Below are 14,295 nucleotides of genomic sequence, written 5' to 3'. Positions count from 1 at the left end.
TGCATGATTTTATTAACCAACAAGCTGTTACTTTGTTTAACAGCATAACATAATGCCTGCCTTTGATAAACAGAAGGCAAAAAAAAAATCCTCGCAAAAATCAGGAATTGCAAACATCTGAGCTCCTCTTCGTAAAGTTTTCAGAAATAGAGCCATAAATATACAAGGATATTTATCATACTGGATTCTCTGTTATTGCTAAGATAATTAAATAAAATAAGCTTATCTGGATTTATGTCAGCATAATAAAAGGCAACATTTCATGCTCACAGTAGCTTACATGCTAGAGAAACAAAAGGCAGGGGTGGAGTGAGCAAGCCGCTGTGTGGTTCTGAGTTATCGGCTGGGCTTAAACTACAATAATCTAAAAGATAATACTTATATAAGGACTGCAATATTCACTTTAATTCTAATTTGGGATCTAAGTTTACAGGCCTAGGTGGTAAAGAATGACTGAGGGAATGGCTTTCAATGAGCCAATTTAACTACTAAGGTATATAAATTGCTGGGTCAGTTAACAACAAGGGCAAAGAATATGATTCACTTTGATTTACTGTCTGAAAGTGTACTTATTTTCCTCTCTCCCAAACTGGGAGGAAATAGAAATACCATATCTTGTTCTTGCATTGGTAATGAATGTGCTGCATGGGATGAACAAGGTGAAGCACCTTATGCAATTTAATTCCTGGGCTTTTCTTGAGGGCAGAATTATAAGGGCATGATTTGTATTCTCAATCTGCACCTACTTGAAAGAAATAAAATATATTTCTGAATGCTTGATTGATTAAAACTAGTAGTGGAATGAAGCAAAAGAAAGTTTACTGAACAGTATAGAAATATTAAGGCTTATGAAGAAATCTGACAGGAGGAAGACTCTGCACTACTTGTTCAGAATGAAAACAAAACCAGGGATCCATCATTTGTCTGCATGGGATGATGGATGAAAGATGCTCCTTGCAGCTCACATGATTGTATCTCATCTATACCATGTTCTGTTTCTCCTTCTCGAGTGCAATAAAACCAAAACTGTTTGCATAGGTCTTGCAGGATTTTATACAACACAGGAACTGATGTACTCAAGCTGAAGGTCCATCTGCTCTAACGCCTTGTCTCCTGCTGGTCTTGGCTTTTCGTGCCGAAATTCTCTTACCAAAATAGAGAAGTTTGCTGGCTCACCCTTTCTGCAGAAAAAGTTACTTCTATGTATCAGATTAAGACTTGAATAGCAGTGCCATGGAGTGTATAGTGGAGGATGCTAGTTGAGGTGTAGGGGCTGTGCAAATGTGGCAGGAGTGAGGCGGAGCTTCTCATAGTATTCCTGATTTGGAATAAAATTCCTTTTGTGCTTGCAGTCGGGTTAAGACTAAAATTACAGGTGCAAGACTGTCACCTCCCATCCTTAAAAATGAGCTGGGATCATGAACTGAAAGATGGTAGAATTTAGATTGCCTATTAGGAAATTCTTTACTGTGGTTGTGATGAGGCACTGGCACAGGTTGCCCAGAGAAGCTGTGGCTGCCCTATCCCTGGGTGTGTTCAAGGACAGGTTGGATGAGGCTTTGAGCAACCTGGTCTAAGGGAAGGTGTCCCTGCCCATGGCAGGGGGGCTGGAACTGGATGATCTTTAAGGTGCCTTCCAACACAAACCATTCTACAAGTCTATGAATCTTTTGAACTCACACTGAACTCCAGTCAGGGCTGATGATTTGGAAGTAGAAGAAAAACATTTAGATGCTTGGGGAGATTTTCTAAGGCTTTGGTAAAGTGCAAGGTGAAGTGAAACACAGGTGTGCTGGGGCTGCCACCACCACCTCCCTCAACACTTCCAAGATGCGGTGCTCCAGCCCTCTTGAGGGAGTGGTGGGCGCGCACAGTCGCAGGAGGACTAAGTCGCCCCATCTCCCTTTTACTCTTGTTCCTCTCCTGGTATGAGTGGATGGAACAAGTGTCCCCCTTTTACCACACCTCCCTCCACGCTCCCCAGCAGGACGTGACTGGTGGGCAGCGCAAACCCCGGCAGCGGGCGGGCCGGGAGAAGGTGGGGAGCGTGGCGGGACCCTCCCTATCTCCCTCCGCCCCTCCCTTCCTTGGCGCATCCTCTCTCCACCCCTCTTCCATTCGTCTGCTTCACACTCGCCGCCTGCGGGGCTGCCGCGGGGGGAGGCATCAGCAGACCCGGTCCGTTCACCCCCTTGGGGATGTGCTGAGAAGGGGCATCTCCCCTCGGGCCCTCCGTGCCTCGCCCTCCACCTCCCGCCGTCCCACGCCCGCTCCGAACGGCTCGGTCGCCGGTGGCGGACGAGCCCGGCGGTAAGTGCGGGGCCGGGCGGGGCAGGTGCTGTCTCCGGTAGTGCCTGGGGAGTGGGGAGCGCTCCGCTGCGGTAGCGGGGAGAAGAGGCGGCGGCCCCTCGGGGAGCTCCGGGCTCGGAGGGGAGCGGTGCGGCGCGGCGGGGGGAACGGCTCCGCTCCCAGTCGTTGCTGCCGAGGGCTGGGTTTTCTGTGCCTGTGTAGCCCAAGGGGATGCATGTGTGTGTATGTATATACATATAATTAAATGTATATATAAAATATAAGTATTTCCTGTTGACCGTTCTCTTGTGGGCACGAGGGAGGGAGGGAGGGAGAGAGAGGAAGCCGGGCGCTGTGGCCGCCTTGTGCCGACGGCGTGTGAGCTGAAGCCCACGGGTGCCCAGACGGCCGCCTCACCCGCCCTCCCCGGTAGGTGCCTTTCTCTATGTGTGTGCATGTATGTGGTCACGCCGCCCTGCACGCTCCCTCCCTCCCTCCTTATGCGAGTGCCTGTGTGTTAGCTGATGCACATCCACGTCGCCGGCCCCCGGTCCCTGGGTGTTCCCGCCCAGGGCTGGGGACAGGGCTGAGGACCCTCAATGTGGGGGAGCCGGAGGCTCCAGCGGGATGGAGGGCTTTCCCCCTCTTCCCCATGCGGATGAGGCACCTCCCCAGCCGCATGGTGACAGGTACCGTGGGCAGTTTGGCTGGAGCACAAACATTGCCTTTCTCCACACGCTCGTGATGAGTTAGTAGAAAGCTGCGGCAGCCCAGATGCCTTCCTAGGTATCCATTCCTCCTACTCAGCCTCCAACAGAGAGCATAGGATAACAGGTAGTGCTTCTTTCTGTGTGGGTAGAGGGAGAGAAAGAACTATCGATAATAGACTTGTTGAAGGGGCACTGACTTCTTTGTTTTAATTACTAATTTAGTAGTTTCAGTGTAGCACTGGGTTGTATAGCTGTCACAGAGCTCATCTGGCAGCTTCAGTGCAGTGCTTCTAAAATCCTGCATTCTTGCTCTTGCTTTTTAGTAAAACCTCTTCTCAGACGAGATCCCATTTGGGAAAACTCGATTTCCAGAAGAGTAGTATGGACTGTGCACAAAATGCTGGTCTACCCGAAAAGGAGCATTCTCTATTTGCTCCAGTCCTTCTGCATAGTAATGACAGTTTCTTATAACAAGTGAACATCTGTCATTTAGGAGGGTGTGGGTGTCTTGTACTTTTATTTGTTTGGGGTTTTTTTGTGGGTTTTGTGTTTGTGGGTTGATTGGATTTTTGTTGTTTTTTTTTTTTTTTAAGTTGCTAGTGTTTCTTTAAGCTGGCATTTTCTTCTGGATGAGAGGTGGAGTATCATCAAATCACACGGCTAAATCTTGCAATCACCACATGAACAGAACTGTTCTTTGGAGGAAATGATGCCCTGGTAGGCAAGGAAGGGACTTGTTGTATCAATGACTCCATTTCCCAACCAGAACTGTGCTATTGGCAACCTCTCTGTAGGATTCTGTGGAAAGAGGATCCTCAGGCTTTGCTTGGATTGAGGGAACTGCTCTGGCAATGGTGTTTAACTTGCTGTGTACAGCAGCATGTGAGAAAATGTGAAGGTGATTGCACAATCATACTCCTTTCTACTTATTTAACTGTTCTATCTGACTGAAGTACTGAATGCAGCTTCACATACAGAGAGAGGTGCTTGTGTATTGTTAATAGAGATAAGGATGAAAGCTGCATAATATGGGGGTAGAAATAATACAGTGTTAAAGTAATTGTGATCCCATTTGTTTTGAGTAGAATTTTCTTCCCTTTCAGGGATAAAAAGCTGAAAAAAATCTCACTGAAAGGGTCCTGACTTTTTTCTTCTTTTTTTTCCTAGAGCTGTGTGAAGAAATTCTTCAGCCATGGATGTGTTCATGAAAGGACTATCCAAGGCAAAGGAGGGAGTTGTAGCAGCAGCAGAAAAGACCAAGCAGGGTGTGGCAGAGGCGGCAGGGAAGACGAAAGAGGGAGTCCTCTATGTGGGTAGGTGGGCAGCAGGGATCATGTTGCTACTTGGTGTGCCTTGACATTCACAGCTGGATCCTCATCAGATCTATTCTTCTGCACCCCCCCCCCTCCCCCCATATGTAATGGCTCATAGGAGACCATTGCAAAACAAATAAGAGGAGAGTTGTGACTTCCTGAGCTCCAGTTTTTTGAAGCTGCATGTTTCTTCCATCACTGCATTGTGCTGGCTGTGCATTAGTTCTCCATGGAGTGGAGCTACATCTGTAAAGCCATACAGAACAAGGTCATATCTTAGGAGGCACCTTGCAGTACAGGTTGCTAGCCGGCACACTTTCAAGATGTTTGCTAGGTTAAGGCTGAAGGGGTTGATGGTGCAGTAAAAATAAATGAAAAAAAACCCAAAGCCATGTAAAAGCTGAAGTGGAAGGTAGCTTCACAGCATCCCATATAACATGTGGGGTTTAAGTCGTACTTTGAGAGAAGAAACTTGAGATGTTAGTTCAGGAGCTGAGCATAAGCCATCCTGAGTGCTTGGCATGTCGACAGTAACATTTTGTGTGGCAAAGTGTCATCTCCTCGTCTTTGGAAATTAAATACATGGTCTGTATTTATTGTTGCATATCCCTAGCAGATATTTTCCATGACTTCTCAAGGAAGAGCCACTACAGTTAATGAGGTAGGGCAATCAGACCCCAAGGTAGCAAAGCAGTTGTTAAGTGACTTATCTAGGACAGACAAGAGTCTTGCACAGAACCGGGGATAGAATTACTTTCAAATCCCAAATTGGTACTTTGATTGCACGATTATCATCTTTGCTTGGCAAGTATAAGGCTTTAGAGGACTATCTGGCAAATGCTGCCATGAAAAATTCACAGGAAAAATAATCTGCCAAGATTATATGAATAAGTAGTCATTAAAAAAATAATTATGGATCAATTTCTCTTATTAATCAAAGTTTGTCTGTAAAAGAATGGAGGGGAAAAGATACTCTTTTCTGTAGGTTCTTTCTTTTTTGATGATTTTGTAGCAGGTCAGTTCTGTAATGGGAGCTGTGGTGTATCTGGGGAGATGTGCACAAATACCAAAGAGAAGTTAAACTGAGCTGAAAATCAGAGGCATTTCTTTTAAATGGGAGTACTAAGCCTCTGCAATTCCAATGTCTTTTCAGGATTCCCTCTGCCCGTGCAGGCTAGTGTCAGTCTGTAACAAATTATTTCTGCTCCAGATAGGTTGGACTACTCATTTGGAATATACTTTCCTCCTGCTGAGCCATAGCAAAGCTTGGTGCTCTTGCCAACAGAGATGGCAGTCATTTTGAAAACTAATTGTAAGATGAGGCTATTTTAATGCGAGCATCTGCTCATTTTCAGTGTATCAAAATAGATGTTCTCTCACTGTACATTGTGCTTGATGTTGGTGTTACTTTTTTCAGAGGTAGGGCTTTCTTTTTTTAAAATTTTGGTTTATTGTAGCTCCTGGCCATGCTTCTGGGGTCATTGATTTCTCTGTATTAGAAACTTGCATTGTGTGCTGAATTAATCTTTGTGGGAGACCCATTCTCCAGACTGTAACCTGGTTCTGCTCCCACAGGCAACAGATTTCCTTGTTGTCTTCAGAGATGATTTTGCTGAGGTTGAGCTTTGGAGGGCAGGCTTGCTATTTATTTCAAGAATAAATAGGAAGGACATCAGAATCCTGAGCCATGATAGGAAGTAGTGCAGGTAACTTTAGTAATGGTGAAGGATCCTTCCACAGCAGATGCCTGCTTTTCAGGAAGAAAGAGCTGTATGCACAGTTTCAGTCATGCAAGTTGGAAGCCTTTGCGTCTTCAGGAGCTCATGTATCTGGGTGTGTGCCTGCCTGTAGGGAGCCTCGGTTTTCTCAGCTGAAGTTTCAACAGGGTCAAGTAGGGTAAGGGAGAAAATGAGGAGCTGACTGTCTTTCTCTCTAATTCCCAAACACACAGCAGGGGTGGCTCTTCTGCTGAGCAGTGTTAGCAGAGGCTGATGGGATGGTCTCTTGGTTCTTCAGGCTGATAATTGTTGCAGTGCACAAGGTGGTGAAACCTCTTTATGAGCAAAGGAGAGGAGCAGCACACTGTATTAATGCTCCTGAAGGTTTCTCCCTTCCCATCTCTATAGTTGGCTTTTCAAATGCAAGTTTCACAGCCAAATCATGCTGTGAAAGCTGCCTGACATCTTGCAAAATGGAACCTAACAACATTGGGCTGAGAGCAACCTGTCCATCATTTTTGGTTTCAACAGTGAGCTCCATAACATTCAGCTTTCTACTGGAGAATTAATAATATTCAGTCTTTGGTCCAGATTCCTTTTGTGATAAATGTCTCCCACTGAAATCAGTGGAATTTAAGGAAATATGTAGAACATCTGGACCTTTCTGTCCAGGCTGCTCTTACCTATTACGTGAAAGATTGTATCTGGTAAGAGTTCTATTAACAAAAGCTGCTGCTTTGGAGGAATGGAAAGTGGTTGTTCTAACTAGTCTATTCTTTCTCCCTCAGTCCACTGTCTTTGTCCTGATTTTTAATACCCAAGATACTGTAATAGTCTATAGTGTGTTTGTATGCTTTCAGGTGGGTTTTTTTTTTTTGCCCCTGAATTCTGATGATGTATTTCATCATCGGCCTGCTGAAATTAGTGTCTCTGTCTTGATTCATACAAGAGCAGCATCAAGTCCTTTCTTGATGTCAAGCAATGTTCTGATCATTGATTAGAAAGGAGGACTGAGGCTCAGCACTCATGCTGCATCATGTAGCATTAATTTTAAAATGGTGTCTCTATGTATTCTTCAAGAGCTGTGAGGAAATGAGTGGTCATACTTACCCCAACACATTTTGAAACCAGGACCTGAGAGTGAGAAGCTCTTGCTTGCTCTTAGTGATGTACTTCTCAAGAGCTCCTCTGAGGTCTCTGTGTACTACCAAGGAGTTGAACTTTTTGGTCAATTGACTCTTGAGTGCATGTTCAGTGTTCAGGAATGCAAGTTTCCAGTCATTTTTTATGTATTACACCCTAGCAGAACAAAAGAATAGTTTATCAGGAGCAGAATGACTAGCAGATGAGTTGTGTACTACTCTTTGTGCTTAGCTGGCACATGGCCTTAGTGTAGAACAGTGCAGTCATGACCTATTTGGCAAGACCATCCAAATTCCTCTGCTGCTGTCTTTTCATAAGGTTTCCTCCCTGCCCAGGGAAGTTGTGAATGCTCCATCCCTGGCAGTGTTCAAGGCCAGGTTGGATGAAGCCTTGGGTGACATAGTGTAATGTGAGGGGTTGGACCTAGGTGATCTTAAGGTCCTTTCCAATCCAAACCATTCTATGATTCTTATTTTCCTTTGGTAGTAGAAAAGCCAGTGAAGTAGTCAAGGGACTCAAGTCTGTTTGGTGGAATAATGGACTTCAGCACATGGGAGAGGTGTTTTCCTTAGACAGGGGTTTCTTCTTCCCCTAATTTCTGCTTATGTTTCCTTGTCTTAACTCAGCTCTGACTAAGCAAATGGAATCTCAGAGATGGCTTGATTGGAATAGTATGTTCATCTCTCAAAAACCCCAGAAATGAGTGTATTGCCAAACTGTTAAGATTTTTGGCATAGTAAGAATGATGATGGTAAAAAATGAAATTAAGAGAGTCTATTCTATTTTTTTCTCAGAAAGGCAAAAATTCTGGTTTTGGCTTCTCCCTCCCCTCACACAAATGTGTATTATAGCTTGGAAAAGTAGCATTATCATGTACTACTATTGCTTCTGCATCACCCAATTAGTGTATCATTGTCAGGTTCCTTAGTCTTTATATTATCCCTATTCTGATTCTTCTTTTCCCCTTGCTATGTAGGGTACAATAGTCAAGATATAATCTGATGTTTTGGGAATGCCAGAATGCCAGACAGCTAGTTTCTCTCAACAACAGTGTGGATGACCAGCTTTTCTTCATTGCCAGCCAGAAGTCGTCCTACTAAATTCAACTGTTTTTATTTATAGGCCTGTTCTGGCAGATCCTAATGTGCTTACAGGTCCTGTTGTAGCTGTGACTGCAGAAATTGCTACTTCCATGCAAGTGTGCAGTAGTGGGGCAAACAGTATTGAGCTCTAACATATGCTGTAAGGTCTGGACCACTGCTTTGCTGGTTGTTTGCCAATTAATGGATTTAGCTATACATATCTCTGTTCTGTATGGGTCTGCAAGCCAAGTTTTCATTGAAGAAAAACCTATCTTCCATTAACAGAAAGAGATGAGCATTTCTGTATTAGTTGTGGTTATAGCATAGAACCAAAGTCCTAAACCAAGTTGTTTGACATTAACACTTTGATTTAATAAAATGGATTATTCTTTCAATAGTAAGTATTTTCAGTGAGAGAAAACAAGATTTTTTTAGAAGAGAAAATCAGAATAAAGGGAGAAGACTTCTCAGCTGTTTTATCTCTTCATTAAAAGGTTAAAGTTAAAATCTCATTTTACTTGATGCAGCTTTTTTTCCCCTCTTATTTATCATGGATTGGTATTCTGCTCTTGTTCATGGATAACAGAGCCTTTTCAGTGCTGTAATCAATCAGATGGTGCCATAAATACTTGGCTTAAGTTCCATAAATTGTCATGAGTAGCAAGTAGGACATATTGATGAATGAATTTATATTCTATTTCAGAGCTTAATTGTATTATTGTAAAGAATTGTGGGCAGGGTTGCTTTCTTCTGATATATTTCTGCTCATACATTTTCTTCTGATATATTTCTGCTCATACATTTTCTTCTAATATATTTCTGCCTCTATGAGTTTGTATATGAATTTACATGTAATCTAAAATTATATAGATGTTTGAAGTGTAATATCAGAAGTATATATTACAATGTCTCAAATCCTGAATAACATTCAGACAAAAAAATTTAATTAGAAATAAGGTAATCTCTGTGTTGTCAATAAAAAAAAGGAGTCATCCTATCTCTGGCATACTAGGGCATAAACTCTGTCTCTGTAATGCTTAATTGCACATTGTTAGGCATCACAGTCCACAGATGGTTACTAATCCCTGAAATGTAGCCAAATTATAAAACATGATGAGGACAAGTAGAACTCTGGTTAAGGAAAAAGACATGGAGTTATGTTTTCATCAGCAGTATATGCTAATTTGTTTCTCCTCCCACTGAAGACATGAGAGATTGTTCCCTTTCATGCAGTGTGGTAAAAAGTTGTGGTATTTTTACAGGGGTGTTCCAGAAATCAGTTTGCTCTTCAGGGTGTCAGGGTTACATTGCTTACACAGGCCTCAGTCTGGTACCAGCTCTGGGTTGCTGTGTGCAGTATCTTTATTTAAGATGTCACACGTGCCTCTGACAAGAAGGATGCTGGATGCAGCAGATCTTGTGTTTGACACTGGTGACATTTTCATGTTTGAATCCTTACCTACTGTTGAATATTTCTGTTTCAGATTAGATTTGGTCTGAATCTGGCTAGCACTACCAGCTCCCCATGATTTTAACCTCTAGGCTTTTCTGTAGTTCAGTAACAGTTAACCCTTATAAATGGAGATCTGGAGAAGAGTTGTAAGTGAAATTGAAAGGATCTTCTGGAAAGTTGGCTCTGATCTTATGCAAAGGCATGTGTGAGCCTCCTTAGGACATTAACTTTAACATGGTTTCTGTCCAGAATCATCCATGTGAGTTTGCAAAGTGGGATGTTTAATTAACACAGCTATCAAGAAAATGTCAAGGAAGTCAGTACATATAGGAAATAAACTGTAGAAGTGTTTCCAGTATTATTCACCTTTCCACACTCAATAAGCCTTCATACAGTTGCTCTTTATTGATGGTTTTGCCCTTTCCCTTAAATTGAATTTCTCTATCATTTTTAACAGTCTTAGAGAATACTGTATGTCACTATATAATCTATATAGTCATCCCTCTTCGTCATCCATCTAGTCTGCACCAGTACTTAATAACATGTCTTTTCAACCTAATATTGTTCTTTGTTTAGGTTCCAGGACCAAGGAAGGAGTTGTTCATGGTGTCACAACAGGTAAGACGATTACCTCGTGATTTCAGCTGCTTCACTGTGTTTGATTAACCAACCATTTAGCTATTAAAAAGTCTGTGGGTTTTGTTCTTTTTTTTTGAGAGCACTCCAATTTATGAAAGATAGAAAAACACAGGAAATGGAGTGGCAGAAAGCAACATTCATTTTGTCAAAATGCATAAACTGTTCTGGAGTCAATTATGTTAATTTAATATACTTGTTTCTGTGTGAGAAGGTTTTTTTGAGGGATAGTCTGAATCAGTCAAGTTGTACTGGTATGAGCCAGAAGATTGATGAAACCAGATGCCTCAACAGAAGGAAATAACTTGGGGTCTTTCTGTTGTTTGTTTATTGCCAAAGGTGAAATATTCTGTGCTGGAAAGTTATTAATTAGTTGGCATTAAAAAAGCGAAGTCTTTGTTAATTTTTTTTTCCTGTGTGGAACTTTGCCCTGTAAGACACTGAAAGGCTGGCTTGGGTCTCCTTATGATCTGAGGCAGAAAAGTGGGAACTGGAGCAGAGGAATGCCACTAGAGGACGACTGTGGAAGGCAAAGTGGGGAGGGACTTGGACATATGAGGAAGACATCTGATTTAGGAGCTCATAGGTGGACAGGGCCAGTGCTGCTGGAAGAGGCTGCAGCCAGCTGAAAGAGAACAACTCAAAGAGGGGAAAATAATGGAGAAGGAGCCTCCTTCTTACAGTAGGGACCATGCTTGAGACGTCTAGACTGTGCCCAGTGAAGCCGGGATACAAGATGGGAGCCTGACCTCCACAGCCGTTAGTGCACAACTGCACAATCACTGCTGAGAGCTGCAGCCCCTGCGGCAATACCCAAGCTACTGCTACGCTGTCTGCTGTGTAACTGTGGTGTAGAGTAGCTATGGTGTAGAGTAGTTCTCTTAGGGGATCGCACACGGGCAGGGAGGGATTGCCCGCCGGCAGGGGACGTTCTCCGCGCAGCTGAGCCCGGGCCCGCTGATTGGACGAGCCGGCAAGGGGCGGAGCCTGCCCTCGGCTGCGCGGGTAATTTACACCGGCTGACGCTGTGACGCCGCCTGGCGGCCGCAGCTGCTGGTCTGTCCCTGCCCTCGGCGGGTGTACACGGGCCAGCTCAGCGGGACTGCAACAGAGGTGCGTCCAGAACCTGTTTTGTGCCGGGAGGAGGGCAGTGTTCTGGGGACAGGGAGGGGTGGAAACAGCTTATTGCACTGAGCTGTGTGAGGAAGCCTCTCAGCTATCATTATGGAGTAGGCAGGAGGCTCTGGGTAGGTGGACAAAATGCATGGGAAGATAGAAGCCTGTGTAACCACTTTCACCAAGGGCACGTCAACCAAACCCTTGTGCAAGACCAGTACCAAAGTGAAACAGTGGTGAGTTACTGTAGTCATCGGTTACTGTTCTGAACAGAATGGAGGCATGCATTTTGAAGATTAGACCCTCTTCAGGGGAGTTTCTGCCCCTCTAGAGTCCCAGCTGGGGATGTCAGCAGGTGACTGATGAGCATAGTACAACATTCAGACCCACCCTTAATCTTTCATGTGAGTGCTAATGATGTTGCAACCAGAATGCAAGGTTGATCAAAAGAAATTTCAGGCTGCAGGGCTGGTGCCTCTGCCAGAACTTTGGTTTTTATAATCACACTAGAGTCTTTGAAACATAAGGTGTGCTAGGGCCTGATGGGGTCCACCTGCCCCACTGAGGGAAATGTGTCTTTGGTCATAAGCTGGCAGCACTGATGGAGAGGGTTTTAAACTAGTCATCTGTGCCTGCAGAGAATTCAATGTGAACTTAATACCGAAGTATCACCTGTGCTTTTGGTAGTTCTTCATCCCAACCTGAGGTCTGTTTCCAGCAACAAGCAGTGCAGTCTCAGGTAAGATGTCCTTGCTGCAGCCACAATCATGTTGCCACTGCAGTGTGTCTGTGCCATGTCACTCTCTCCATTTGTAGAATATTCTTGTGACTCATCAGTGCATCCCACTGGAACTGGTTAGGTGGGAAAATATAAGGGAAATGGCTTATAGGAGAGAAACAGATTTCAGTTTTAGATAAATTGATTTGAATTTGTCACAGTTACGAGGGTTTTGAAATGTTTTCCAGAAATTCCTAATCTCTCAGCAGTACCAGCACTTTCTGACTTGCAAGTTGATGCTGGGCATGCATGTTCGCGTTAGCATTTCTACACTGAGAAAGATTTAATTTGCATTTTAAATTGATTTGCAGGGATTATTTTAGGTATGAACTGAAAGCAATAACCAATAATTTGGGTAAGTGGCAAAATTAATGTAAGTCTTTGATCTCCACAGTGTGCAGGAAAGCCTCAACTTACCATAGTGCATTGAACAGAACATGTAATTTTCTGCTGTAGAATATGGGACTTCTGGGATGTGAAGAAAATGCATAGTCAAGAAACTTAAGGTGGTTTTCCTCCAAGAAATTAGAAGACAAGTAAGGGAGGAAAAAAGTATATCTTCTCTCTGTTTCTCCTGTGTACAGTCAGTGTATCATTCACCTGTGCTTACGTAAGCCTGTGCAAAGGATAAACAGCTGTATGTAAACAAATGGCAATACTTACTATCTCAAGCTCAAATAAATGGTTGAGAGGTCAGTGAAGAGTTTTTAGTAACAAAACTGAACAGAGCGTCTATGATAGTCCTTCAGAGTTTAACCTCAGGCTGAACATGCATGCTAATGTTACAGGGCTTGAGATCTCAGCTTGTTAGACTTCAATTAAGAGAAATATTCAGAGGGATCATTACTATAACCAGTAGAGGATTGCAGTAGAATGAGATTTGAGGCATGTGTATCTAACACTATCACAGTTTTGGGAATAGCAACTGACAGCAATAGTGAGCAAGTTAATAGAGGTGATATTCACCAAACTGAGCCGTGGTGGAATAAGTCAAGGGCATTTGCATGTCTGTGAAACTTGCTGAAGCACTGTGGCTGTATAGTAGGCCAGCTTAGCGGGAAACTTCTTCCCCTTCTCCTGAGAGAAAAACTTATCTCAAATGGTGTGATTATTCATCTTTATGCGATTGCAACATGTGTAATGAGACAAGAAATTCTAAGTTGATGACTAGAATTTTTGACAGGTTTGAAAACATGCTAGATTTTGTTCTTGAAGATACAAAATGGGCTGCAAAGTCAAACATAAGCTCACATCTGTTATGTGCTGCACCACCTATGAATAGAAAATTGAGAGTAGTTCCTGTGAATTTTAGGCAAAACAGTGGTTGCTTCTTACCCACTTTAGGAAATGGGTGATGCAAAGTGAGACACCTGAAGCTTGGGAATAACAGGTTCAGTGCCACAGTTTGCTTCCTTCTAGCCTGTTAAATTGTTTGAAAGATGTTTGGGTGTTGGAGGAAAATGTAAAATGGATAGAGGGCATGCTGGTTGAAATGTGGCAATGAGGAGACTTAATGCGAAATCCGGAGAGCATGGTTTCTAAAAAGAAGCAGTATGGGCTTAGTGGTGTAAGAACAGAGAAATTAAAACCAAATAAATGTAAGTCTATGAGAAGCTGTTATGGCAAGCAGGGTCAAACCAGATTTGGGTTCATTATAGTGATCTAAGAGATATGAAGACACTGATAAATGCTAATGAAGTTGTCTTAGAAATCAAACCCATTTAAATTAACTCTTAAAGATCCTGTGACAAAGCTGCCTTTTAGAGTGCTTGTAAAGACCTACCTGTCTCTTCTCACAGGACTAGGACTTCACCAGATTTAGTGGTCTTACGATGCACTAGGCTATTAGAATCATATGAAACCTGAGGCATAATAACACATTTCATGTCAATAAAAATGACTCAATGTTGAAGACAGTGAAATGAGAACTAGAATCACAGATCAAAGTGTGTGTGTGTTCACAGCTGTGCATTCAGTCCTTTCTTGCTGTCAAAGTTCTAAGGTCTTGCTATTTTTGCTAGTCTCAAATAGATTGCTTTTAAAACCTTTTGCTGGTG

The 14,295-nt window shown here is 43.2% G+C and overlaps 1 protein-coding gene across 1 annotated transcript in view; it reads left to right on the top strand.

Annotated features, from left to right (window-relative positions):
* The first annotated feature begins 2,131 nt into the window (after positions 1-2,131).
* SNCA (synuclein alpha) overlaps positions 2,132-14,295 on the top strand; it is a 69,802-nt gene continuing 57,638 nt past the window's right edge. Inside the window, exons 1-3 of the mRNA XM_005148668.3 lie at positions 2,132-2,310; positions 4,167-4,312; positions 10,285-10,326. Of these exons, the coding sequence (XP_005148725.1) occupies positions 4,192-4,312; positions 10,285-10,326 (163 nt within the window). The 5' untranslated portion in view covers positions 2,132-2,310; positions 4,167-4,191. The remainder of the gene's footprint in view (positions 2,311-4,166; positions 4,313-10,284; positions 10,327-14,295) is intronic.

This window comes from Melopsittacus undulatus, chromosome 7, assembly GCF_012275295.1.
Source record: "Melopsittacus undulatus isolate bMelUnd1 chromosome 7, bMelUnd1.mat.Z, whole genome shotgun sequence".
Lineage (NCBI taxonomy): Eukaryota > Metazoa > Chordata > Aves > Psittaciformes > Psittaculidae > Melopsittacus > Melopsittacus undulatus.
Note: the sequence above shows the minus strand (reverse complement) of the source record. Positions and strands in the feature narration are given on the sequence as shown.